Raw genomic sequence first — 27,677 nt, 5'->3', positions numbered from 1 at the left:
GCTGATGAGTCAGAACAGAAACAAGAACAAGAACAAACAGTCGCTAAGACGTCACCAGCCACTCTGTGCCCAGTGCCACGCTCTACACTTGACGTATGTTACACTGTTTAATCCTCCCCAAAACTCACAAGGTAGCTTCTGTTAGCCGCTGCCTCATTCAGATGAGAAGACCGAGGCACAGAGGAGGTAGGGAACTTGCCTAAGGTCCTGCAGCTCGGACGCAGTGGGCCTGGGACGCAGTGGCCCAGGCAGCCCAGTGCTGTGCCACATCACCTCTAGTCACAAAATCATCTGAGCAACAGCTTGGCTGCTGACGGCCCTTGAAGCCGCTTCCGGGGTGTGTGTATCAGCGGGTGCTTGCCTGCCAAACCCAAATGGGATCATGTCTTGTGTTTCTAACACCGCCAGGTGCCCTGAGGGAGGCTGGACTCGACAGTAAGCTCTGTGAGGGCATCCGTCTTGTTCACTGTGGTACCTTGCACACTGCTCATTTAATTATTATTGAAAGAAAGAATGAATGAATGAATGTTGTAGCTCATAATAATAATGCTAAAAATAGTTGACATTGGTGGAGCCTAGGCTAAGGGTTTGCCATAATGATCTCATTTAATCCCGACAGCAGCTCTCTGAGATAAATCCCATTATTACCTCCAATTTACACTTGGAAGAACAGGCTCACAGAGGTTAAGTAAATTGCCCAAGGCACGCAGATGCTAAGTAGAGGAGTTGCAATTTGATCTCTGGATGTCTGCTCTCTGCCCAGTGTGATTGCTGAGTGATGTCGGAGGTCCTGTCTGCACCTAAGTTTGTGAATGCATGAGTTTCCCATCTAGGAATTGTTGTGGCCTGTATAGAATAGACCAAACCAAGTATGCTCTTAAAGGCTGTTTATTAGCTGGCGGCTGTCCTGTACAAAGGAACAGCCCCGAAATGCCAAGATACAAGGTTTTTAAGCCCTAAATCCCATTCCTCATTCTGTCTTAAACACAAAGGTCCATCTTTCTCCTATTCACTACCTGTCAACCCACTGGTCAGGTGTGCGAGCAGGGAGTACAGAAGCAGAAGGCTTGTTGTTAGAATGTTATACTCCTATGGGTGATTGCCTATGTTCCCATGGGCAATAGCCAGTGTTCTCATGGGCGATGGCCAAACAGTAATTTTCAGCTTATATACAATTGATTATTTTCCATGCCACGCAAGCAAGCAGGGTTACACAGGCTAAAAGTGGCAGTTAGGGTATGAGCTCATTGTTACAAGTTTCATGATTAACAGAATGCGGTTAGGGGTTCCAGAAACTAGGCCTAAGGTATAGACTTCCTTTGTCCAGTTTCAGGTTTTAATTACCCTTTAACCCTTTCACATTTCAGCAGGCTGTCACAGGAATTAACCTGCACTGGCTGCAGGCTGAAGATAAAGCCACACGTCATTTTAAAAAAATTAATAAACTTTATACTTTAGACCAGTTTTAAATTGAGTGGAAATGACACTTCTGCGTATTCAAAAGTACGATTTTGAGTTTCATAGCAAAATTGAGTGAAAAGTACAGAGATTTCCTGTATACCCCCTGTGCCACCCTCAACCCTACAGCCTCCTCCATGATCAACACCCCCTACTCGAGTGGTACACGTTACTGTCACTGAACCCACATTGACACATCATTATCACTCAAAGTCCATAGTTTACATCAGGATTCACTCTTGGTGCTGTACATTCTCTGGGTTTGGACAAATTTGTAATGACCTATATCCGCCATCACAGTATCATACAGATTAGGGATTTTCACTGCCCTAAAAATCCTCTGCGCTCCACCTGTTCACCCCTCCCTCTCCCTTAATCCCGACAGCCACTGATCTGTTAACTGCATCCACAGTTTTGCCTTTTATAGAATGTCATATATATGAGACAGTACAGCGTGAGGCCTTTTCAGATTGGCTTCTTTCACCTAGTATTAAGCATTTAAGATTCCTCCGTATCTTTTCATGGCTTGATAGCTCATTTGTTTTTAGCACCGAATAATATTCCATCATCTGAATGTACCACAGTTTATCCATTCACCCGCTGAAGGACATCTCTGTTGCTTCTGAATTTTGGCAACTGTGAATAAAGCTGCTATAAACATCTGCGTGCAAGTTTTTATGCAGATGTAAGTTTTTTAGTCCATTTGGATAAATACCAAGGAGCAAGACTGCTGGATTCCATGGTTAAAGTATGTTTAGTTTTGTAAGAAACTGCCAAACTGCCTTCCAAGGCAGCTGTAGGATTTCGCATCCCGGCCCCTAGCCCTCCAGCAGAAGGCGGCCTCAGGAGCCGACATGCCCTGGAATTAACCCTGAGCCCACCTCCAGGACTGGTAAGTAGTGAGAGAATACTGCTCGCCAAGCACCCCACTGCACGGCCACTGGTCGCAAAGCCCAGGGACACCACGTTGTGCCAAGGACGTGGAGTAAAGAAGGCTCTCTACTGTTAGGACGTGAACTCAGGGCCACCTGGGACACAGGCATCTTGTCGACCTCATCCTCAGGAGCCACGCCAACAGCTCTCCCCTGGAGAAACCCAGCCCCACGGGACAGGCGCCCACCGTTCATAGCAGCACAGTTAGTAATAGCAGAATCCTGGAAGCAGCCCCCAAGCCCCCTGATGGTAGAATGGGTAAAAATATATATATACATATATATATGTATATACATATACACACACACACACACACACACACACACATATATATATATGTGTGTATATATATATATATATATGTATGTATTCCAGGCATACATTTTATGAACTACGGTGCTATTCACCGTTATGGATACATCCCAATGTCCCAGGAGATGACTTACAGCAACAGACATTTTTATAAAGTTCAGAAATAAGCAAAAGTATAAGGAAATACAAGAGAATGATCAATTTAAAAAAAAAATACTTCAGGCGTTGACTACCTGCCTGCGTTCCTGGGGAAGGGAACGCATGCGCTTCCAGGATGTAGGGACTATTCCAGTTCTTACACGGGATGCTGGGCTCGCCGATCCGGTTTTTGGTGTTACGTTTCGCAGCGTCAATGGGATATATTTAAATGTATCAAATATTTCCGTCGATGGGATATATTTAAATGTATCAAATATTTCCTAATTACATTTTAAAAACAACATGCTAGAAGAAGATACACCAAACCGTTGGAGTGGTTACCTTGAAGGCAGGGGACAGGATTTTGGGGGACTTTCACTTTCCATTTTAAACAATTCTAATCATTTAAATCTTTTAGAGCGAATAGATTACAGTCTGTATAGGGGTGGGGGTGGGGGTGGGAGGCCAATAAAGTTTAAAGATAGAAAAAAGAAAGAAAGCTAAAAATTAAACCCCCTGAGTCAGTGACCCATCTGAAAAAAATAAGGCTCCACAGAAACAGAAGGTGGTCTGACCACCGAGGGCCCTAGAGGACTGTCAGCCCTTCACGCAGGGCCCCAGGTTGGCACTTCATCGCTGTCTTCACGTGAAGGTGAACAGAGAAGTGCCACCAAGACGAGGACACAAAGACATTCATCACGTGTGTCATGCCCCTGTCCCCTTACCAGCCACATTGCCATGTCGTGTGCAAGGAGCTGAATATTTAAAAAACAAAGAAATCCTTGAATCATGCTATGACTGTGGAAGTTCTGCCTGAGCCTGAGGGTGTTAAACATACTATTTTGTTTAAGGTAAATATTTAAAATACACCACAAGCTTTGAACTCTATTTTGATGCTATTTGTTTTCAAATATACTGGGAGCATCAAAAAATTAAAGCAGCCAGGACCTCTCTTGACCCTCCAGAGGCCTCTATTTGCCTGGGATCTGGGGGAAAAGGGAGCCAAAAACAGTGTGTGTCCCTGTCATCCAGCCCTGTCCCCACGGAGAGAATCTAGAATCCTGGAACAGACTGACGAAGGATTTGGGGCGTGAGCAGGGGCCCCAGTGGGGACAGAGAGGGTGCGCCCAACCTTCCCAAGGCTAGTGCTCTATTCCATGACCTCAGAAAGTCTGTGCTGTTGCCACTAAGAATTCTGTCTTCTTTATAAGAAGGAGATCAACTACTGGAGGTAAATGAGACACCCACATTTTTGTTATGCAAATGAATTTCATGATCCATGGGGCTCCACGTTTGCAGAGCATATTTAAATATAAAGCTTATGTTTCAAGGAAAAGGAAACATGTTTTCTGATGCCAAAAATAATATAATTTTAGTTGACAAAAATCAGGAAAGCATGACGAATACTCAGAAGAACAGTCACAGTCCCCTAGGAAGCCAAAGCCAAGACAGAGTTAAAGGTCAAGTGATGTATCCAGAATATGTCACCTGCGAAATTATAAAGGGGTGAGAGATTAGGCCAAAGGCTGTGATGCCCATCCAACACCTGTGAGAGCAGAGGGAGAGGGAAGGAGGTTTGGGTAGGAAGAGCCTCAGACCTAAAGAGTTTTGGCCAATCCAACATGGAGCTCCAGCACAAAGAGTGCCTAGAAGAGTCTTGTGCGAGGGTGGAGTGATTGAGCCCTAGTACCCCACCAAGCTCAGTTACTGGCTGGGAGAGCCTTTGGCCTCGGCTCCAGGGCTGCAGCTGGAGGTGCTCAGCTCAAAGGTCTTTAAGGGAGGTCTGACTGGCACACCTCCACGGCTGCCATGTATGAGTGCATGTGTATACATGCGTAGGTACATAAATCGTTTTGTTTTATAAAACTGAGATCGTATTGTGCAGACTGCTTGGTAGTCTGATTTTTTTAATAGTTAATTTATGTCACTGACACATATCATTCAGTGGTTCTTTCAAATAATAATTCATTCAACGGAGCTTTGGGGGATCCTGGAGTTTTCTGAAATGAGCTAAATGTTGTGAAAACGTACATACATGCATCTTTTCAAGGAGAGGGCTGGTGGTTTTCTTCACATTTTCTAAGGGGGTCCCGAAAGGTTGAGAACCACAATCTAAACTACAGTTTCTGGCAGTGATTCACCAGGATTTATGAAACCAGTCCCCACCACTGAGTCATTCACAGCTCTCGGCTACGTTGGACACTGGTGTCCATAAATCTCGGCATGACGTGATTATTCGTTCCGCTGGGATAAATCCCTACCCACGCAGGGCTGACTCAGTAGGTACGGGGCTGAACTTTGGGGCGTTTGACACTCTTACCAAACACGCCAGATGCCTGGGAATAGGGAGCTTTGGCCACAGGACAAGAAAATCCTGGCCGCCATAACATTTTCATCTTTTTTGTCTTCTCCAGAGCATGGGTGGGTATCACCAGCCCCATTTTACTGATGAGCTCACTGAGTCTCAGAGAGGTCAAGTGACTACCCCAGTGTCACCCTGGGTCCAAGCTAGGATTCAAACTCAGATGTGTCTGGTTTCAGGGAAGATAGACTAAGGGGGTATTTCTTTCATAAAGAGCCCCCACTACTTAACCATCAATAAGCTGAATCTTCACCTTCTGTATTCTGTATGATGACTCTTCTGCATGCAAATGACAGTGGCCCCTCTCAGCCTAGCTTAAGGAAAAAGGAAGCTGATGGCAGGATATGGCACATGCCATGGTATGCAGGTGATGCCAGCTGGGTGAAGAGTAGTGCTCAGTCGGGGTGCCTTCCCTCACCCTGCTCGTCTCTGCTCACCGCAGACATACCCTTGGCCTCTCGGGCTGCGCAGTGACCATCGCCAACCCTCAGATCCCACCTGTACAGGGACTCACTGTAAGATCCACTCGACTTTTTCTGTCTCAAACCCGAATTCCTGGGAAGGAACTCTGACTGGCCCGGATAGAGTCATGTCATTGCCCAGTTCAGTCGTTATTCCCAGTGGGAAGGGTGGACCTGTATTAGAGCTCCAAACACTAAGTCACCACAACCGGGGAGGGAAACGCCATGACTTCTAGAAGGAGTCATGCTCCAGAAGGAGGAGAAGAGGATTTTCCATTTGCCCCTATTCGGCTCACAGAAATAGTTTTTGGGGAAAGAAGCACATGGCCTTGACCTCGAGCTGCATCCAAGAAGGGGGGAGGAGACAGGCAAAGCTGCAAGAGACCGAGTGTCATTTCACTGCTGAGCCAATTCTTTGTATGGCTGACGGTGAAGTCCTCGCAGCAGATGCAAATAGCCTTCAGGTGATAAACAGTTAGCCTGCCCCCCACCACTAACACACATGCGCTGCTCATAGTCTAGAAGGAGAGGTCATGTAAAGGGGGAGATGCACGTTCTCTGTCAGGGAGGTACCTGGTATTTGCGGGGAGATCCGAAGTTTGAGAAAAAGCCAGGCACTCAGATGCCAGGAGGAGCCTTCCTGACGAGGGGAAGGCAGTGCCCAGTTTCGGGGAGCACTGGGAGACTGGGGGACGACCGGTGGGCAGGGACAGGGCAGGTGGGGTCGCACTGGCCCGTTGCTGGGATTGGCATTTGGTATCGTTAACAAGGAGAGAGACGTGATCTGAGCTAAGCTCTGGAAAGATTGCCGCGTTACGAAGAGGCTGGGGAGTGGGGTCTGCCGCCAAGAGGGGGAGCCGGGAGCGGGGCGAGAAGGCGAGGAGGCTGTTGCAGTGCGGGGGGTGATGGGGCTGATACCTGCGAGAGGGCTCTGGAGCCAACAAACAGCGGATGGACCCGGGAGGTGGGCAGACAGAATGCCAAAGAATCGAGGTGAACTCCAAAGTCTCCCGTTTGAGCCACAGGGAGGGCTGGGCAGCGGGTGATGGGTCATTTACTGAAATGCAGCAGACTTGGAGAGAAACGGGGTTGGAGGGAAAAATCGAGAGGAGTGGCAAGAAACCAGCTGAGAGGCCGGAAGAGAGGTCTGGCTGGCAGTTAAATCTGAAGTCATGGGTGTTTCAAGCAGTGGGCCTGAGTGAGCTCACCTGGGCAGTGGGTGGCATTCGAGAAGAATACAGGGCCCAGAACCCTCAAGTTCAAAGAGAGAGAGAAGACCTGAAAACGAGGCTGAGGCGAATGGCCAGGGAGACAGGTGCAGATGAGAGAAAAGAGTGTGTCTGTAAATAGCGACCTGTCTGCGGGCTTTGCATCCTGGAGGTCACGTGGAGGTCACGGGCAAGGCAGTTTCGATGGGAGGAGGGGCTTAGTGCACTCAGTCTCATGGGATAGGGGCTAGAATATTTTAACATTCCATAATAAAGTGGGTGACTTCCGAAGGCCAGAGCACTTGGGGACTTTCGTGCTACACTTGTAAAGCAATATCTAAAAAAAAAAAAATGCCTGTGACATTTCCATTAGTCAACATGGTTGGGGTGTGACCTGAGAAAGAGGCACCTCACATCTTGAGGGCAGCCTGAGGAAACCCCAGAAGCTGCTAGAGAAACTGTGAACCGAGGATCTGGGTGTGAAGCAGTCCGCATTTGCCACCCTGGAGAAGTGACTGTCACTCGGAGAACGGGAGCCCTGCGGACAGGGAAGAAGAATGTCCTGTTTATTTTTGTCTGCCTGATTTTACTTCTCCCCTTCTTCAAGCCTCACCATTTAGGAGATAAAAAACGTAGGCCTGAGGCCAAAGCTATGTGTCATGCTTGGTCGATTTGGCACAACCAGTCTGCTGCGGAGCTCAGAAAGGGGAAATGCTGCCATGTACAAAATACTCATGGTCTTTCATCCTGCTAAAAAAAAAAAAAGCAACCCAAAAAGATGAGAAAGATTGACTCCATACCCTCCGAGGGCTGTGGGGGGACCAGGGCAGGGACGTAGGGGCGGTCCACAGGGTGCCTGCCATCTGAAGGTTGGTTGGAGCCACTATTTTTTGTTGGTGTTGTTGTCAAAATAAATGGGCCTTTTGTGTTGAAAATGATTTCATGGTTTGATTTCTCTGAGGACGTCCCACCCTCATTGACACTGAAGTACCTCCCTGACACTCTCACCACTGTGGGCCGGCTGTCCTGGGTGACCTTCGCCCCAGGAGGCTGGGAGGCCTGCGTGGGGGCCCTGCCTCCCTCCTGTAGCTCCCACCCACTGGGGAACCCACCTAGCAGGGATGCCTCAGGCCCCAGGCTTCCTACCCTGGGTAGGGGCTGAGCTGATGGCAGGGCTGGGAGAGGACTGCGGGTCCTCCTGACCCACCCGGCAGGCCCCCCGATCTCCTGCCGTGGGAGCACGATTGCCTGAGGTCCCAGACGCCACCCTCGGAACCCAGGTGTGCTGAGGCCACAACTCCCACGGGCTGGGCGTGGCAGGGATACCAAGGCAGGCCCATCCCTAGGAGACGGGGAGCTCCTCCAATGGGTGACTTTGGCACGAGGACTCCCTTGGGCAGCAGTCTAGGACCTTCTTTCCTTCTCTCTCCTCCCCTTCACAGGGGTCTACCCAAGTCTCCCTCTGGGGGTTCTCCCAACCCCCTCCACCTCCCTCCCCATTCTCCTGCCCAGGCATTGTCTCCAACAGATCTCTTACATGTCTAATCTCATCTTGATACTGGCTTCTCAGAGGACCCAAATGAGCACAACAAGCAGCAAGCAGTCTCCGTGTTTGTGCAAGGTCAGTATTATGTAGAGTCTTATGCCGATGCCTGTCCACGGAATGTTTATAGCAGCTTCACTGATAACCGCCCCCAACTGCAAACCACTCAGATGTCCTTCAACGGGTGAATGGTTAAAGCGACAATAGCATCCATGGACTACATCTCAGTAATAAAAAGGAATGAACGATTGATAAATGCAATAACCTGGATGAATTTCAAGGAATTGCGCTGAGTCAAAAAAGAAAAATAAGATCTCAAAGATTACATACCATATGATTCCATTTATGTAACATTCTCAAAATGACAAATTTCTGGTGATAGAGAACAGATTAGTGGTTGTTAGGGTTAAGGGATGGAGTGGGAGGTGAGGGTGGTTATAAAGTAGCAATGCAAGGTATCCTTATAGCGATACAGCTGTTCCATATCTTGACTGTGGTGCTGGTCACGTGAGACCACATTTGTGATCAAATTGTTTTGAACTAAACACTCCCCCTATACACACACATTGGTATAAGTAAAATTGGGGAAATTTGAATAAGGTCGCTGAATTGTATTAATTGCATGATCCTGGTTGTGATATTGTACTATAAGATGTTAGTAGCACTGGGGGAAACTGGGTAAAGGGAACAGGCTCTGTTTGTAAGATTTCTTACAACTGCATGTGAGTCTATTAAAAAAAATAAGAAAACAGAACAGAATAGAGCGTCGGAAGACCATGAAACAATATCAAGTGATCTAACATAGATGTGAGTGACAGATCGGAAAGAGAGGAGTGGAAAAAACAGGGCGGAGAACTATTTGAAGATTTAATGGCTGAGAACTTCCCAAAATTAATGAAAACTATCAACTCATAGGTCCATGAATCTCATGAACCCCAAGCAGGATACATACAAAGAAAACCACATCTAGGCATATCCTACTCAAACTACGAAAAAACAGAGTTTGAGAGAAAACCTGAAAAGTAGCCAAAGGAAAAATGACGTCTTCGATGGAACGACAACAAAAAAAATCATGAGGGATTTCATAATAAAAGCCAGAACCCAACGGAATGGCACCTACCATGTTGAAAGAAAAAAGTGTCACCCCGAAGTCTATATCCAGTGAAAGTATCAGGAAAATTTTTTTTCCGGACAAATAAAAGTTGAGAAAACTTGAGAGAATTTACTGCCGCAAAACCACTATAAGAAACACCAGAGAAAATTCTTTAAGCCAAAGGGAAATTTTCTCAGATTAAAGGCCAGATCTGTAGGAAGGATCGAGAACATGAGAAATGGTAAGTATTTGGGTAAATAGAAAAGATTATTTTTTTTTCTTTAAAAAATTTCTCTAAAGACTGTTGGCTTAAAGCAAAAATAATACCATTTTCATGGGATTAATAACATATGTAGAGATAATTTGACAATAGCTCAAAAGACAGGCAGGAATATTGTAAGGACAGTTCAATTTATATATTGTTGATGAAGCGGTACAACATTAACTCTAGGGAGACTGTTATCAGTTAAGACTGGATGTTGTAATATCTAAAATAACCACTAAAAATAATCAAAGAGGTACAATTAACATATTATCTGTTGAATACTCATGACAACTGGGTAGAATGGGCATGACCACCCAATTTCACAGATAAAGAAACAGAGGCTTGGAGAGGCCGAAGCTTAGGTCAAGATCACCAGATAAGAAACACGTGCACCAGAACTCAACCCAAGTTTCTGAATCACCCCAGCCCAAAGCCCCTTCCTTCCTCCCAAAGGTCAAAAAACTTTCCCTGTGCAGGGCCAGATAGTAAATATTTTAGGTTTTGTGGGCCATAGAGTCTCTATCACAACTACCCAACTATGCGCAGAAGCAGCCATGGACAATTCACAGATAATTGAGCACGGCAGTGTGCCAATAAAACTTTATTGACACCTCCCTGTGCGTGGTAACTCTTTGCCAATAAAACTTTATTGACACCTCCCTATGCACGGTAACTCTTGCAATGAGATGCTGCAAAACTTTGCAAACATCTCCAAAAAGGTGTTTTCCTGGAGGTGGGCAGGTTTCCTGAGGGAGGGTTTGGGGAGTCAATGGAGCATCCCTGGGCTAAAGACCTCCAGGACCTCTTGTAGCCCAAGAGTGCCTTGGTCCTTGCAGTGGACACACGAGGGGAGGGCGGTGGGGTGGGACCCTCCCCCAGGGGCCTCCTCCATCTGCCTCTTCATAGTCTCCCCTCCCACCCCCACAGGGAGGCAGTCCCCAGGGCACTTGCCCCACCGAGGCCTCCCCGCGGGCCACACCGGGTCCGGCTAAGCCACTTCAGCATCACACACCCGTGGTGGGCCCTGGGATGCACCCCTTTGGAATGGAGGCGTCACGATCCACCCAGTCCTGAGACCCTGAGGGTTTCATCTTCTCCACGGGGTTCAAAGCAGGGTTCGGGTGTGGTAGCTCAAGGGTGCACAGTGACTCTCCCAACCCAGGTCCCCTCAGCCTGCGGGCTCCGGTATGTGTGTGTATTATATGTCATTTGTGTACATTTGTGTTATATGTGGTACATACAGCATGTGCATATGTTGTATACTGTATGTGTGAGTGATATGTGTGTTATGTGTTGTGTGTGGTGTGTGCATGCATTGTGTTATGCGTGGTATGTTTGTGTATTGTATGCATGTTCTATGTGTTGCGTGTGTGCTGTGGTGTGTGTATACGGTATGTGTGAGTGAGTGTGTGTGTCAAGGTGGAGTGGGGAGTGAGGTGTAAGTCTCCCGGACAAAAACACAGTGAAGCGTTCAGGAATGTGTCACATTTCCAGGCTGAAGGAACAACCATGACCCTTCAGAAGCAGGAATCCGAGGAATTTCCCAGGTTTCCTGAGGGCATCTGGGAAGCATGCCTTTCTCTACCTTTCGAAATGTCCCACACCCTCCAAAGCAGCAAAACACTCCAAACCGTCTCCACAAACCAATGTGTGAGTCCCACGAGGGCAGAGTGGGGAGAACTGGGGACCAATAAACAAAACTTTGAAGTAAATGGCACAAAGCAGGTCTGTGAGTTCACACATCTCTGTGGAGTGAGGGCCGGAGTCTAGGACCGAGGGCAGGGCGGCCACCGGCCATCAGCAGGGTAAGTGATGATCTGTGACTGCAAGCTATTTTGGAGTCACGATTAGCAGCTTTCACAGATTTAGATGGTCAACAGTTGTCAACCAGGAGGTGTCTGTAAACGCAGATGTTAGCAGACAACTGAGATATTTAGAAGGAACTGAGACACAGGGGGACAACTGAGCATTTAGAATGAAGACTATTCCGGTGGCAGAAGCAGCCGGCCGACCACCCAAGACTTGGGTTCCCCTCACCTTATGCAGAGTTGATGCTGGGAGGTGGCTGCCCAGACAGGACCACATTTCCCCAGGTGACTAAATCCCGACTAAGAGGAAGTAGGCAGAAGTGATGCATGCGTGGGGGAGAAGGCAAGTTCCCTCTCCCTTCAAGGTTCTTTCAGTGGGTCTAATAATCAAGTAGCCGGGAGACAGATTAACAAGAGGAAATGACTAAATTTCATTACACATGTACATATGGGACCCCTCGTGCCAGGCAGGTTCAGAGACAGAATGAGAAAATGAGGGATGGATGGCATTCTGAGGTAGGGACAGGGAAGGCGCCTTGGGGTTTCAGAGGGGAGGAAGGTCACTGGCGGGACATAAGACGTTTGCCCTGCCCTGTGGATAGGTCATAGAAAGTTCTCTCTGGTGATAATTCTTATCTCGGGCAAGGCCCCTAATTTAAATTCTTTAAGGGAGAGGTAAAAGTTTCTCCTGAGCCTGCAGGGTCTCGATTGCCTTCAGCTCAAAATAATTCACACGCCAAGTAGCACATCTTGGGGAGGCCTGGTCTGAACCCCTTCGCATACCACTTCCAGACCCGAGGCATAAAAACCTCCCTCTGAACGCCCTCCCACCTCTCTCTCCCTTTATCTGCGGGCTGGATGCCAATGTCTAGGGCAACCTAGAAAGCCAAGAGCTAAAGATGGCGGAGCCTCCTGTGTCCTGGGACTTCCTTCCCCGCGCCCTTCTCCAGGGGATTAGGTTTATGAGAAGGAGAAATAACGTTTGCTGTGTGAGACCGCTGAGGTTTAGGGCTTTCTATGTTATAGTTACATTATCGGTTGACTGATTAAAATTTTTTATTGTTAAACATGAGTGGGAAATAAGCAAGGTACGAGCAGACCGCTAAGGTATTAGTGCACAGTTAAGGGGGTGCAGGTGATGATATAAGTGAGGACCAGGAGGTCTGCTACATCGGCTCCGAGGGGAACTGACACCTAAGACGTTCGCTGGTGACTAAGATGTCAGTGGTCGTCTCAGTGTCGTCTAAGCTGCTGTAATGAAGTGTCACAGACCCGTTGGCTTATAAACACCAGAGATTCATTTCTCACAGTCCTGAGGCTGTGAGAAATGAATCTCTGGTGTTTACGCCACACTCCCCCTCACCTTGGTGTCTGAGGAAGGGGGATCAGGGTGCCGGCATGGTGGGTTCTGACGGGAACCCTCTTCTGGGTTGCTGACTGCTGACTTCTTGTGTCCTCGCACGGCAGAGACCAGAGAGAGGAAGCCAGCTCTCTCCTGACACTTACAAAGGCACTAATCCCATTTACAAGGGTTCCCTTCCTGACCTCATGTAAACCTCATCACCCCCCAGAGCCCCGCTTCCTAATACCATCACACTGGGGAGCAGGGTCTCCACACATGGATTTTAGGGGGTATGTAACTAAGATAGTGTCTGGAAACTAAGATGCTGACAACTAAGAGGTTAACTGACAGCTAATAATGGGGATATTCAGTGACATCTGGCTTAGGTTTTCTCTTCACAGCTATTTCTTTCAGCCTGTCTCTGCGTAGCGGCTCCCCTGTGTCCTGCCCACTGACAGCAAGCCCCCCGCCCCCGGAGTCCACCCAACAAAGCCCCACTGGCCTGCCCGGGCCCTGTTTCTTGTAGGAGGGACCTGCCTTCTCCCTGATGAGTGACACACCGACCCGGTGAATGGCATCAAGCTTTTGGTAGCCCCGCCTGCCCTATTGACCCCCCAGAGTCCATTACACAAACGCCACACTCCCCCTCACCTTGGTGTCTGAGGCAGGGGGATCCCTCCCCAGGCTCTGTTCTCCTGGTTCTGGGGGCTGCCCATGAGGGTGCGGCTGCAGCAGGTGTGGGGTGAGCTCTCATTCGGGTGGGGCCGGGGTTCGGCCATCTCTCTGTAAGCCCAGATGGAAGGGATGATCCCGGAAGACATTGGCCAGGCTGCAGTGAGGCCAGGCAGCTCTCATGATGACCACAGGCCCAGGAGAGGTCCCTGCTCATCCCTTCTATGGGATTTTCCTAGAGGCATGTGGAGTTGAGCAAGGTTACCTCCTGACCTCTAGGTCTCACTGATGGGTTCTGTTTGTCTGCTGGGGGTGATGGCTCCTTGGGAGTGGTCAGTCCCGAGTGGTCTGTCCCAGGCTGTGAGAGAGCCGGAACCTGTCCTCAGGCACGTGCTGAACTGGGCACCTATGGGACACATGACACCAGGACGTGCTCACCCAGGCACAGGTCAGGAAGTGTGGGCTTGGCAGGGTACTCTGAGGAAAACTGGAAGGGCACTCAGAAATCAGGACTGTCTTGGAAAATCCAGAAGCTTCGGGGCTCTTCGGGAAGCAGTGCGGTGGGGCGGGGTCGGAATCTTGGCTCTGCCATCTTCTCAAGCGTGGCCTTGAGCAAGGCCCCTTCTGCGGAAAAGCACTTAGAACGCGGGTTGGCACAAGATTAGCCCTCTCGGTAAACGGTAAACATTACTGTTGCTGATCCTGAGAATCACAGACCGTGGCTCCTGCACGTGGGTGTCCGGCACAGGCGTGCTTTTCCAGAGGCCGAATGAGAACTGGAATTCAAGTTCAGGGCTCGAGGCACAGGGAGGTGAGTCACGAGTGTTAATTCCCAGGCCCGTGACTCCAGCAGGCCTGCTCCCCACTCTCCACCCTCTGATCCCCTCCCTCATGTGGTCCGGCCTACAGACGCCATGGCGGCCTGGAGTGAGGTCAGCCTTTCTGGACAATCATCGGCCCCGCCCTCGGATCTGAGGCCTCTGCCCACAGGACTGGCCCTTCCCGGGCTCTCTCCTCTCTGCCATCCCTGTTACCGTCCACCTACCACCCTGGGGGGACCCCCTCCCTGCTCATTGTTGGTCATCCCAGATTCCAATCTCCAAACTCATCGGCTTGCATGACCCAGCCCGTGAAACGCGTCTTCTGCTCACTCTTCTCACAGGAAGAATGGGGAGAGCGAGCTTGTCTCGGTTTGTTTACCTTATGCCTTCCCCGGACTAGAGGGAGCAGCGGGCCCAGGACGAAGAAATTTACTCATTTCTGCCTGGCGGTAGCCGTGGGCTTTTCCTAAAGTACGCGGAAGGGCGCTCCGAGTGAAATGAGCACGGGGGGCGGTGAGGGGGCCACAGCGCGGTCAAGACGCTTCATCGCTTACTGTCATGGTCTCAAGCAAGTCACAGGTTCGTCACCTGGGGAAGGGAATGATGACACCTCTGGTTTGGTCTACCCATCACCTCGAATTCCATGTGCCCCGAGACACAGTCCATTCATGAAGAAGGGCCCGGTTGGGACCCCCAGAGTATTGGCCTCACAGTGTCCTCGGCTTCACTTTTCTCGGCCCTGTAGCTTAACAACGGATTGTCCCCTGCGGCTTGACCCAGAGCTTGGAACATCCCTGCCATAGAAAGCTGCCCTGAAGCTTATGATGAACGCCCTTGTGATTAATGCTTGCTGATCACACGCCTTCTGGTCCAGCGGTCTTTCCAGACGACTCCCATCTTTGTTCCTGGGTTGCTAACACTACCAGAGGAGCACGTTGCCAGAGGGACGGCTCCAGGAAGAACAGACCCTCTGGAATGATCACGTAGCCCCTGGAATAATGCCCAGATTTTCCCTTAGGAGCCCTCAGCCGGACTGAGAAGGTGTGTAACCTGCTGCCTTCTCGGGTCACTGGTGCTCTGACGATAAATGCTTATTCTGAATGTCCTAACTCCTGTGTCGCTCTGCTGGCTGAGAGGCACAGGCAGCACGAGGCCCTGGACCCGGCTGCCCTCTGCTTATATTTGCACAGAGGCAGCCAGAGGCAGCCAGCTTCTTCGGGCTCCATCCCGCATCCCGCTTGTCTTGCGACTCTGGCGTTTGTCTAGGGCCTCTTCCTACCCACAGATGCCCTGCTTCTCAAGTTTGACCTCTCGGCTTCTCTCGTGGTGGTTCCCATGGGTGCTCCACCCAGATCCTCGTCACCGGCTGGCGTGCCTGTCCCCAGCTGCTCTGTATGTTGGTTACTGATAGCTCAGCGGTGTCTTTCTCTGGAAACTTTTCCTGAGCCAATGGGAGTCCCTTGATCCCAAGATGTCTAGGGTATTCCTACCCCACCCCCCAAGAGGTGGGCAAAGCCAATAACTGACAGATTCAGGGTACAAAAGCTCAGCTCCCTTCCTCAAGGAAGCACAAGTCTGGGGCACCACATATGTGCCAGAGCTCCAGTTCAGAATTCTCTGGACAGAAAGAACAAGCTGTATTTCCTTCCAAGACACCCCACTTCTTCCCTCCCAGGTGGGAGCTGTGGAGAAAGCATGACTTGTGAACAGAAAGGCAGGCCTAGGAGCAAATCCTGACAGGAGCAGTTAAAAGTGGTGACTCAGGTAATATGCTACATTTTTCTACACGGTGTTCTACACGGTTCCCTTATTAGGATGTGATTCATAATTCCCACTTTGACGTGAGGATCTGAGAGCAGCGGCAAAGCCCCCTGTATGCTGCCTGGTGCACAAAGTGACCCCATAACCTTGGCTGCCCTTAGGAAGGGAAAGGCTGAATGGGACAGCTGGACGTGAAGGCCAGGCCAGCTGGTGCAGGAACCGTGCCCCTCTTTGGCCTGTGGTCCGTAATGGCCAACTCTGGCCCAGCAGGAAGCGTTTGCTGGCCCAGGGGCACGCTGCACATGCCTGTGTGAACCAGTGGCCTTATAACCCCTCTTCTGGGGCTCAGTTCAGGAACCAAACCACCTGTAGGTGTAAACCAAAGCCAACTCCTGACACTCAGCGTTCGATCTGGAGGTCGTCTTCTCTGAGCACGGGCTGTCAAGAGACCTCTGGAACACGGATGGCTTGCAAGGGTGTCTGGCGGGCCTTCCACTTAGCCCCAAACCTCCTTCAGCTCCACCACTGGGCCTGCTGCTCCCAGTCAGTCAGTCAACCCCAAGCCAAGGCAGCAAACCCGACAGGACAGGAAATGCCGTAACGGGGCCCGAAGGTCGTTTGGCAGCTTTCGGGATCCTTGTCAGGCCTCTCATTGTCTTGCGCCACCGCTTGCGGAAAAGAGGGTCTCCGGCTCCAAGGAGAAATCCCTGTCGCGTGGATGGAGCTCCCAGAACTGACCAGGAGGAGGCTGGAATCAGAACATGGAAAGGAGACCATACTAAGGTTTCGGGGCAGGAAAATGCCACATAACGGCAGGTTCTGCTCTGCAGGCGAGTTCCATGAAGGGAATGCTGCCTTCTGTTCTTCTGTCCTCAGGCCACGAGGTCCCTAGGCTGAGAGATGAGAGGGAAGCTTCCCACACCTGCCCACACGGAGCAACTGTGCCAACAGCAGATTCGCGGAGGCTGCTTTTAGCTGCTTTGGGTTCCAATTCACACAGCAAAAGGAGCACGGTTTTCCAGCTGGGGCACATCTCCCTCAGCAGGTAGGTACCCTCACTGGGAGAAAAGTCAAGGGGGAGAGGTCCTTGGCTCATTTGGATCTTCACAAAATTGGGCATTTTGAAGTCCCACCTCCCCCCTTATCGAGATGCTATATGGCCAATACAGATTTGTAAATGCAAAGGAGGAGGAAAAAATAACTTGTAGAACTCTTAACCGGTCATCTGTGGGCAAATTTCCTTTTCTCTTTGTAAGGGTTGGAGTTAAAAAATTATGGTCAGGATCGCATTGTACACGTATACTATTTTACTCATGAGCAAATTTCCATATCGTGTTTTTAAAAATCATCTTTTGCCGGCTGCCTCATCATCCTTTGACTGACTGCACCTTATTTTTCTTAAGCTGACTGTACCCTTTTTCCCAGTTTTTAAAACTTTTTATTTGCATACTTAAAAAATCATGCCTTCCAATAACTAAAATCATCTGAACAACAAACAGAAATGTGCTCCGATCAAACTGCATTCTGCAGCCTGCAGGACACTGTGGATCATCTCGGTCTCTAGCTTTCCTTGTCGGCCCACCCAGCGTCTGCCTTCATCAACAGGCAGGTTCTTTCCCTCCCCTGCGGGCCAGACAGGCAGGTGGGAGAGGCAGGTGCGGCCGTCGCTGTCACTAGTCCTCGGATGTGAAAAGGGGCAGCGCAGTCATTTGAACTTGATCCAACCTCTTTGCATCTTACAAAGTTAGACAGCTAAAGGAAGTAAGATGAGGTCTACGGCCACGCCCGATCCCGTCTGATCTCGGAAGCTAAGCAGGGTCGGGCCTGGTTAATACTGGGATGGGAGACCACCTAGGAAGACCAGGTGCTGTAGGTGTAAAAAAATAAAAAATAAGGGATTGTAAGCTGACAAGGTCCTTGCAATCGGTGAGGTCAAACAAGGGTTGCCTCGCCTAAAAAATAAGTAAGTAAGTAAATAAATAAAAATAAACTGAGAAGGCAGTGCTGGTGGAAGGCACGGTGCATGCTGGTGGCACGTGCCTCGTCACGACTCGCCCGCTCGCTTCTCCTGTCCATTCATGCCTCTTGATGGCTGTGGATTTTTCTTGTTTCTGTTTTCTTCAATTTCGACTTACCTAATTTCTCGATCTCAGCTCCACTGGGTGTGTCAGACACGGTTGCAGAGGGAGTGGAGCGAGGCACGTGAACACGTGGTGTCCGATCTGCTCGGTGGCTGCTGCTGGGTGCCGGCACCCTATTTTTTTTAACCAGTTCCCTCGAAGTGTGCATTTAGGTGGGGATGAAGCATGCCTCTGCCGCTTCCCAGCTCGCTTGCTGTTTTAGGGTCTTAGAGATCAATTTCGTTTTCCTCGGCGGACAGTTGGCTACCACTGTGGTGGCCTTTGCTATGGGGTCTCCCAGGCGCCGTGGCTCGGTGCACAGACCCGCTTCAGTCAGAAACAGCACTGGCATTGCCCGTGAGCCTGAGTCTTCCACTGGTTTGCCAGGAGCCTTCGCCGCCACACTGCGCTCCTGGCCACTCAGCCACCACCTGTCCCTCTGTCCAGAGGGCACTGCTGTGATGTCGCAGCTTTACAAATGTGAGGACCTCACAGAAAGGGAGCCCCGGCCAGACTCTGCTCAAAATGCCGGCTTCCGGCCAACATCTCAACTTCCCTGACTGTCATGCTTCCAGCAAGATGGGCAATCAGGTGAGGGGACCGGTGGGAACAGAGGGGTGGCATGAGGGGACCTGAAGGCCAGAAGACCTGGCTTTGAAGCTCGCTCTGCTCCTTATCAGCTGTGTGAAATAGCAAATTATTGACCCTCACAGCCTGGGTTTCTTCATATTTATGACAGAATACTTCCTTCCCTCTAGGGTTTTGTGGGAATTAAATGACATAATGCAAGTAAACTCCTCTCGTTTTTGACCTGATCAAGGCAGTTACCAAACAGCTGAGATCATTTCCCACCCCCACCTCCCCGCTCAGGGAGGAGCGTCTTCTGTCTTAGAGCCACTGTGCCTGTTTCACTGTCTTGGAGAACGTGCTCTCCAGAGCCTTGCTGGTCAGGCCTGGGACCTTGGGGTTGCTCTGGCCACACTGTGTGCAGATAAAGGACCCCCACCCGCATCTCACTGGTGGCTCGGGACCACTCAGCTTACTTCAGGAATAAACAAGACAATCGAGCAAAAGCACTCTTCACTCCTATGTCCTTCTTACCAAACACCCTCATCCTTCTGCTGTGTGGACCGCACATCTGCTGGTCCATGGAGTCGGGCTGCGTACACTCCAGTCAGCTCTGGGGACGTCTTAGACACCTGTCTGAGAGCTGAGCCCTGCCTTGCCTTCCGGTCCGACTCTTTCCCGACTCCACGTCACCGTGTTTGGGTCCTGGACCAAACTCACCCCAGTGGAGCTGAGAACAGGGAGAGGAAGGATGAGTTAGGCGTTCCGTTTCACGCGCATCGATTAATCCGGTGGTTCCTCCGTGAAGCTTGGAAGGTGCTGGCGCCCGGGCTTCTGGGCATGGAGGCCGGGCACGGCATTCAATCTGAGTCAAGTTCGAGAACCAGGGACAGAACTGTGGGGGTGCTGACGTGCCTGACCGTCCCACACGCGTCTGACTTCATGACATTCCACGTGGCGCTGGGCCCGGAATACCTCAATCTGTTCCTGATTAACTCCCAGAGTCGTACGTGATGAACATTTTATTACATTAAAAAGAGTCATCTGTTAACTGTTGAACTGCGTGGGGAACCGCATCTGAGGCTACTTCAGGAAAATGGCATTGGAGAATATAGATTTTCGGTATCGCAAAACAGCTAGATTCTTCCCCACTTTCCCCATTAAATATTAATCAGTGGCTTAGGCCAGTTCTGGGAAGAGCACCTAACTGCTGACTTCACGAACAACCAGGACCGCCCTAACATGCCAGCGACACGGGTCCATTCCTGGCCATCTCCCTAGCAGCCAGGCCAGGCGGCTGTGGCTGGGACAGCGGAGGCGCCGCCCAGGTGGCATGGGGCTCGCTCCTCTGCGGTGGACTCGCCGCGCCTCATGCCTGGCCTGGGGCCCCATGAGCAGACTGCCTGGTGGGCCGAGGCTGGTTCCATCTGCGACACAGCAGGTCTCACCCCGCGAGGGAGCGGTCAGGAAGCGCTGCTTTTCACTCACGGCAGAAAGTGGGCTTCGCCCAAGGGCCCGTGTGCCCGCGGAGGGGCAGGCCTGGCAGGGCACCCCGCTGGGCTGGGGAGGACAGACCTGCAAGGCAGAGCTGAGGAGCAGCGGGGATGCTGGCAGGGGACGAGCCTGCTTGCCTTTTGGTCCAGAGTGACTTCTGAAGACCCGTGTCCTTCCCACAGACTGGATGCTGAGACAACCCGACTGGCTCCTCCAATGAGCCCTACAGTGAGAAGCCCACCTGCTATGGTGCCCAGGCTCGCTGCTTATTCAACACTGACCGTCCACGCTGCCCGAGCCTCGTGCGGGCAGCCTCGTGTGTGTTTACCCTCGTGATCCTGGGTGTGCCTCAATGTCTGGGATCCAGAGCACCCAGGTGGCTCGAGAGGCAAGCTCCCCTTCATTTCCGCTTGCTTCCCTCTTCTTCATGCTCCCACCCAGCAGTATCTCTGGTGGCTTTGGGATCGATCGGCTGGGTCCCTCCAGCCTGCAGTGGGGTGGGGGGGTGGTGCACAGGCTGCCCTCCCCTCCCTTTTCGCCCGTATTTCTCCTCTGCCCACACCCACCTTCACCTCGCGGCAGACCACCGCACAGCGGCACAGTGTCGATGCCAGTCCGCCAGGGTCCAGGGGTAAACATTCAAGACATTTGTCTTTTCCCTGCCCCTGGACCAGCATCTCTTCCCCTTTGTCCCCAGCCTGGAAGGAAGTCCCCCATGGCGGCCGCAGCCCCCTGTGGTCAGTCCTGCACCAGGAAGTTGATGAGGGCGGTTCTGGGGGACAGGAAGGCCTTCTTGATGCTTCGCCCCTGCAGCTTGACGCCCAGCTCGCTTTGGAGAACAAGTTCGTGGACTTTGTCCTGGTCCCGGGCGACATGCTGGGGCACGAGGATCTTGCCGCAGGCTTTGTTGTTGATCTGAGGAGAAAAGCCAGGGACGAGTCCCAAGAGTGGCAGGCAGCCCGATCCCGACACCGGCCTCCCGCGTCTGTCTGGGGGAGGGAGTGAGGGGTCGAGGGCAGGGAGGGGCAGTGCCCAGCTTCTCAGGAGGACGAAGTACAACCAGATGGATAGGAATGACGCCGAAAACTAGAGGGAGGGCGAGCGAGACGCCGGTGCTGAGAGCACTCGGCTGCTGGCAACTGGAGCGCCAGCCAAGCCACCTCGTTTCCTGAGCACTGGCCCCCTCACTGCTGTGGTGGGACTTACACCAAATCCCCTCAGCACGGGGTGGCTTGGGCTGCTTCCGGGGGGACAGGGATTCCTGTGTCACCGGGGATCAGGTCTAAGCTCAGGCCCTGCTACAGGGGGGTGTCGCCGAGGAATGTGCCTAGGTCTCGGGTGGATTAGTTCCTGGGGACCTTGGTCAACCTCCCTTCCTGACAACTGGGTCTCGAAGGGGGCGCACAAGTGTGAGGGCTTGGAGGCTGGACCCATGTCACATTAACCCCTCTTCTTCCTTAAAACGGGCCAGCCCAGTTCCAGGCATTCACTGAATTAGTTCAGTGAGGACAAACTTCACATTCAACATGCACCAATATGGCCACCGAAAAAGTGGCCACAGGGCCCAGACGGCTTCTGAACAGCCCTCCTTCAAATCCTCAATCCCACTGCTCCCGTAAGGACACTGAGATTTCTTCCGCTAACGCTCCTGTTTCTCACTTGGCAAATATAGTCACCGTTTTATGAAAAGTTACTGGGAATAATTTCTCGAGTTTCAGCCAAAGCACATCATCAATCATTCCCCAACCACCCACTTTGTGGTTTTTTTTTTTTTTCCAGATTTATAGGACTTATGTCATTTTTATTGGTTGCATTAGCCTAGACCACTGGGTGGGAGACAAATAAAACACTGTCCTGAAATATTCAGAAAGATTGTGGTTTCAGGAAAAGGCTCCGCGATGCAGGGTGTTTATCCTTAGGCCGTGGAGCGAGGACGTGCTGTTCAGGGGGCTGTGGGCACTACCTTCGCGTTTCTAGGCCACGCGAAGCTGCCTATTTTCAAGGCCATGAGCTTGGTTTGAACTGAGACCTCCCAAGTACGAGACCCCTCACCCCGTCACACAAAGCCATGTCCCCTGTGAGGTCCTGGGATAACGGGGCGCGTGCGGGCCCTCCCATCTCTGTGCTTACTCTCTTTTTGGAGGAAGTAGAGGCCCAGGGTGGGGTGTCCTCTGCTCACCACCCATGGCGTGGGGTGCTGGGGGAGGGAGAGCATGTTCCCTTATGAGGGACAGACTCAGGGGGACTCAGGCCTGGACTCGCAAGCCTTGGTTTCTCTTTAAGGACAGAATCCTCTGGAAGGAGTGAAGGAAGTGCTTGAGTGACCAGCTCACTACGTCTTACTTCCCCGGTCAGGACGGAAGGAGCGAGCCCCGGAACGTCCTCTTTGACGCGCGGCCTCAACATGACAGTGGCCGCACTTCTAGACCCAGTCAGCCCCCGGTGCTTCCTCGGAGCCTGCGGACTGGACTCAAGCCATCCCGGGCAAGGCCTGTCCAAGGGAGTCCTTCGTGTCCACAGCTGAGCCCCGGGGGAGAGGCGTGTGGCCCCGGGCGTGTGGGCTCCCTCACGCTGGCCCAGCTCTCACTCCGGTTTCTGGCTCCCTGGGACCCCCCAGAGCAGCTCACCCAGGCTTACGGTTCCACCGGGGCGAGTGAGTCCCACTCACGCTCCCCACGTGTGGGAATAAGGCACTGATTAAACGGACAACAGAAGTCTGGCTGGGATGCCACCCAGGGCTTGGCCATCAGGGGCTCAGAGGGGAAGAAGCACTTTCAGATCACCTCGCACGGGGCCGTCTGACTTTGGAAACGTCCTCCAGACCCACCTGGTGGCCCTGCCAGCTTCTGCTCCTCCGTCTTCGCCACCTCCACTTCATCGCTCAGCCCTGTTCTCTGGACTTCTCCAATGGCGGCCTGGCGGGCCCCTGGCCACGTTGCTGTCCCCCCTGCCCTGTCCGTCACCACTCGCCACCAGGAGGGTAGCCCCCCAATGGCTAAGAACAATAAAGCCCCCGCTGACTGAGCCCCCACTCTGTGCCACAGCCCCTTGAGTGAGCCTGTTTATCCGCCGCAGCCCTGCGAAGGGGGTGCACAACCGCCCATCCCCATTTACAGATGGGGAAGGCGGGACGCAGGAGGGGAAGTCACCTGCCCAAGGCCCCCGCCCAGCAAGTGGGACGACCCCGTGGACCCTCCCTCTCTCCCCTGCTCAGACCCCCTGCCAGCCCCCACTTCTCTCCAGCGCTGCCCCGCCTGTGCCTCTGCTCCAGCCCCTCCACGGCTCGCAGTCCCAGCGTGGCCACCGAGGATGTCCTCCCCTTGGCTCCTTTCCTGCACTAGAGAATGCTGCTCCTCCCAGGTCCCTCAGCCCCGCCCGCACGATGCCATTCCCAGCCTGCCGACTACCAGGAGTGGGTGACTAGCGGCAGTCACCATTCACGGGGTGGGTTATTAAGCCCTATGCTGCCACTGTTTCCTCATCTATAAAATGGGGTTCGGCACATACCTGCCTCGTCCGTGAAATGAGGTTAACAGCAGGCCCACCTTGCAGGCCTGCCGTGTGGAGTGAATGACTTGGGGTCTGGAAAGTTCTGAGGACACTGCCTGGCCCTTAGTCAGTGCTCGCCGCGTGTCAGCGGGCTCGTCACGAGTGCGTCCAGGAGCAGGCTAAGCACCTCCTGAGTGATCCCATCTGACTCTTTCAATGACTAGGCAAGGCAGGCACGATATTCACCTCCTTTTTCTGACTCAGGAAACTGAGGCTCAGAGAAATTAAGCATTTTGCCAAATTGAGACTCTGACTCCTAAGCTCTTACATCTTAACCTCGAATCTACATAAACTCTGCGTGTGTGTGACAACTCGTGTGTCCCCAGACTGTCCCTCCTGGGCGCTAAGCTCCATGAAGATGAGGTGGCGCCTCTGGGCTCTGTGTCCCTAGTATCTGTCACAGCCCGGCACGCCATGGGCACAGAGAACATAGGCACGGCTAAACCGAGTTACACCAGTTTACATCGTGTAATTCTGTTCCTGGCCACGGCACATACTGAGATCACACGGAGACAGAACACAGACCTCCACAGAGGTTCTTAAGTTGGTGTGCCTGCGGGGACTCCAACACATGTTTTAAATGTGGGGTCTTCATTTCAACGATAATCTAAAATTATTTTACCGATGATCAAAACTAGATTACTTTGGTACAGTGATAATTTAAAGGGGAAAGACATTTTCATAGACTAAAACTTCTGTATCTTGAGCTGGCATTTCTCAATTATGAGGAGGATAAGATATTTATTTCTTATAAACTGAAGGTAAAGAAACTGCTTCTGTGCCACAGGCTGTTTTTAGTTTTGAGGATTCTTGGGAGAAGCCTGCCAGGGCAGCCCGACCTCCTCCCCTCGGCGGGGGAGGCCAAGCAGGGGCAGCTGGGAACTAAACTAAGTGCAGGGGAGGCGGTGTGGAGATGGAGCCTGGTCTCCTGGGTGACAATCCCTCCAAGCCTCCACCTGACTGCTGGGAACAGATGCAGAGGGGTGGGTGCGGAGGGGCCCTGGTGGGCGGAGCCTCCGTGAAGCTGTGCTTGGCCCGCAGCCCCCAGGTGGGTTAGTTCCCGGCACTTCTGCTCACAACTTGCAATAATTTTACTTACTTTTCTCTTTCCTTTTCATTGGCCCCTATCTCTCGCACTAGGCTTTAAGCTCCATGACGGCAGGGACCCTGTCTGTCATGTGTGACTTTATATTCCCAGAGCTTCGCTGGGTGCCTGGACTCGAGCAGGTGACCTGATAATTACTGACGAGTAAACGAATGAACCTGGGCAGGGCGACGGACTTCTCTGAGTCTGTTTCCCCAGCTGCAGAACATGAGGATGGCAACGGCTCCCTCAGAGGGTGATGAGTTAAACTTTGCATGGAGGTTGCCTGGCCCTGGGGGCTTTGGGCAGATGCGCCAGAAGGTCCACCCCCTCGCCTCTTCAGTCACATGGGCATACTTAAGAGAGATTCCTCATGCTGCGTCTCACATTAAACAAATTCAAGAAATAAAAATTACACAAAGGGTAAACTACAAGTTATGTACTCTATAAAAAGTTTAAATTTAAATAAACCATTTTATGTATTTAAAGTGACCCAATATACCCAAAAAAAAATAGAAATGTTATTAGCCTCTCTGCAATATATTTTTCAGAGTGAGTGTACCCTCATCGCCAACCTCCGCCCCCTCCCCCACCGGAAGAAGAAGGACAGCTAAACATGGCCGAGAGAGGCTGAAACAGCTGGCAAGAGAGACAAGTGGAACCTGTGGTGTATGACAGGGTTATTTTTCCACTCCCCTCCCTTGAGGGCCATGAGGGTTCTGTGCTCGCTAGCTTCTGGTATGCGGTGAGGGCAGACTAAAGGTACAGGCATAGGGAAGACGGGTGGGAAGGTCGGGCGAGGGGCTGGGTGGGCCAGAAAGGCCTGATGGAAACCCCCAACCCGGGCCATGTTTGGGGGCCGCAGCAGGACAGTGACCTGCCCTGGCAGGTTCACCATGGCCCTGGGGGCTGTGGGAGTCACTCACCAGAACCGCCATCTGCACGACATCGGGCTGCTGCAGGAACTGCGGGTCCACAGCTGGCCACGGCTGAAGCAGCACGCCGGTGTCCCAGGCATAGTGGGTGCACAGCTTCTTTGGCACCTGTGCCAGGCCTGCAATGTCAAGGCCAGAGGGTCGCTGAGCACCTGCAAGGCCCGTGGCAGCCAGATAAACAGCGTTCAGTCCAACGCAGCCTGGCTGGGGCTGACTGAGGGGGATTTTACCACAACGTGGCTTTTCACAGCCTACCAGGTGCTCCCCGCTCACTCCGGCCTGGCCTACCACCCCAGGTTACAGGTGGCTTTTTTTTTTCCCCAAACAGTACCCAAAGCTGTGAACATGGATGTACACGCTGTTCTAAAGTGTGCGTGTGGCCAAACAGGGCTGCTGGTTTGACGCGGTCCCTGCAGTTCCATCGCTGAAGGATGCCCTTGCGCCCCTCGCAGCCATCCCAAGGTGACGAGGGGCATCCGCCTCCTTGCTCCCCCGTGAACACTTGTGGCCTGAAAGGGCCTCCCACCCGCCGAGAACAGCAACGAGCTCCTTCTCAACCCTTTCAGAGGGGTTTCAACCTTCCTGCCAATCGCCGACTTGGGTCAAACACGGGGAGCCGTGAGGAATGGAACCCCGCCAGGTCTTGCTTCCCAGAGAGCTTCGCGCTGCGGCCCCCAAAGCGGAGGCGGCTGTGCCCGGGACGTGTCCCACTGTGCATCCCCGGGCGGCACAGGGCCCGCTGTCAGTGCTTTGGGGTTTCGCAGCAGGAAGAGCTTTGATTTCAAGGCCTCAGCCGATCTCATGAGCACAAGAGATGCCCCCAAGTGTGCAGGAAATACACACACCCGAAAAATGCTGCCTCTCTGTCCTGCCAGAGGCGGGACCTGGGCGGGGCCCCTGTGCCCATGCTGGGCCTGCCCTGGGGCACAATGGCTCGTCCAGGGGAGGTGGGCGGGGAGTGGCCCTTCCCACCTCCCCCTTGTTATCATCGGCCTTGAGACCCGGAGATGCAGTTGAGAGACAGACCCATGGCTCAGTGGGTGGCCTGTGGTGAGCCTGGGACAGAGGCCATGATTGCCACTAATGCCAGCCCCCAAAACACTGGGCCGTGGATGACGACTTTTTGTTTTATTTTTTCTAAAGACAAAAATAATATATGCTCCTTGCAGAAAATTTGTAAAGGGTCAAAATATAAAGAAGAAAATCATGTTCAAATGGACAGCATTTCTAAATGCATTTCGTGTATGTGTAAACCATATAAGACAAAACTACTACGGTCATTAGCATCAAGCTGTAAATATTGTTTCGGATGCTCTTTTCTGCCTCTATTTTAAAATAATAATTTCATGGAAAAGAATAGTAGATAAAATATAACCCTAGTTTTATTAAAAAATTGATATGACCGGATTAAAAGAAAAGTTGAAAGGAAAAAAATGATTTGAAAATATATTTTAAAATAAAGCTTCTCCATACTGTGAGATTAGTTTAAGATTCTTCTGTTTCTTTTCAAGTTTTCATTTTCGTCCTCATTTAACTTTTGATTCTACCTGTAGTTTATTTTGCGTATGACATGAAAAAACGTTACTTAAAAACATACAGTTAATTTTCCAGACCCAATTTGTTGAATGAATCTTCTCTTCACTATTCATTTGTGATTTTTCTTTTATAATATATTATACGAAAGATGGTTTCAGGACAATTCACTGCAAAGCTCCTCAACGTGCCTGTCTGGGAGGAGGTAAAGAATTTGG

The 27,677-nt window shown here is 51.5% G+C and overlaps 2 protein-coding genes across 6 annotated transcripts in view; both read right to left on the bottom strand.

Moving 5' to 3' along the window:
* The window catches only part of LIMD1 (LIM domain containing 1), a 76,620-nt gene extending 61,718 nt beyond the window's left edge, over window positions 1–14,902 (bottom strand). The window contains exon 1 of the mRNA XM_039837540.1: window positions 13,575–14,902. Within this exon, the coding sequence (XP_039693474.1) occupies window positions 13,575–13,812 (238 nt within the window). The 5' untranslated portion in view covers window positions 13,813–14,902. The remainder of the gene's footprint in view (window positions 1–13,574) is intronic.
* Window positions 14,903–19,868: 4,966 nt separating this feature from the next.
* LARS2 (leucyl-tRNA synthetase 2, mitochondrial) overlaps window positions 19,869–27,677 on the bottom strand; it is a 127,620-nt gene continuing 119,811 nt past the window's right edge. For all 5 annotated transcript variants that reach the window (XM_039837534.1, XM_039837536.1, XM_039837535.1 and 2 more), the window contains 2 exons: window positions 25,918–26,045; window positions 19,869–21,273 (listed from right to left, as the gene is read on the bottom strand). In XM_039837534.1, the coding sequence (XP_039693468.1) occupies window positions 21,097–21,273; window positions 25,918–26,045 (305 nt within the window). In that variant the 3' untranslated portion in view covers window positions 19,869–21,096. The remainder of the gene's footprint in view (window positions 21,274–25,917; window positions 26,046–27,677) is intronic.

This window comes from Pteropus medius, unplaced genomic scaffold (genome assembly GCF_902729225.1).
Source record: "Pteropus medius unplaced genomic scaffold, Ma_sr-lr_union100, whole genome shotgun sequence".
In the NCBI taxonomy this organism is placed as follows: domain Eukaryota; kingdom Metazoa; phylum Chordata; class Mammalia; order Chiroptera; family Pteropodidae; genus Pteropus; species Pteropus medius.
Note: the sequence above shows the minus strand (reverse complement) of the source record. Positions and strands in the feature narration are given on the sequence as shown.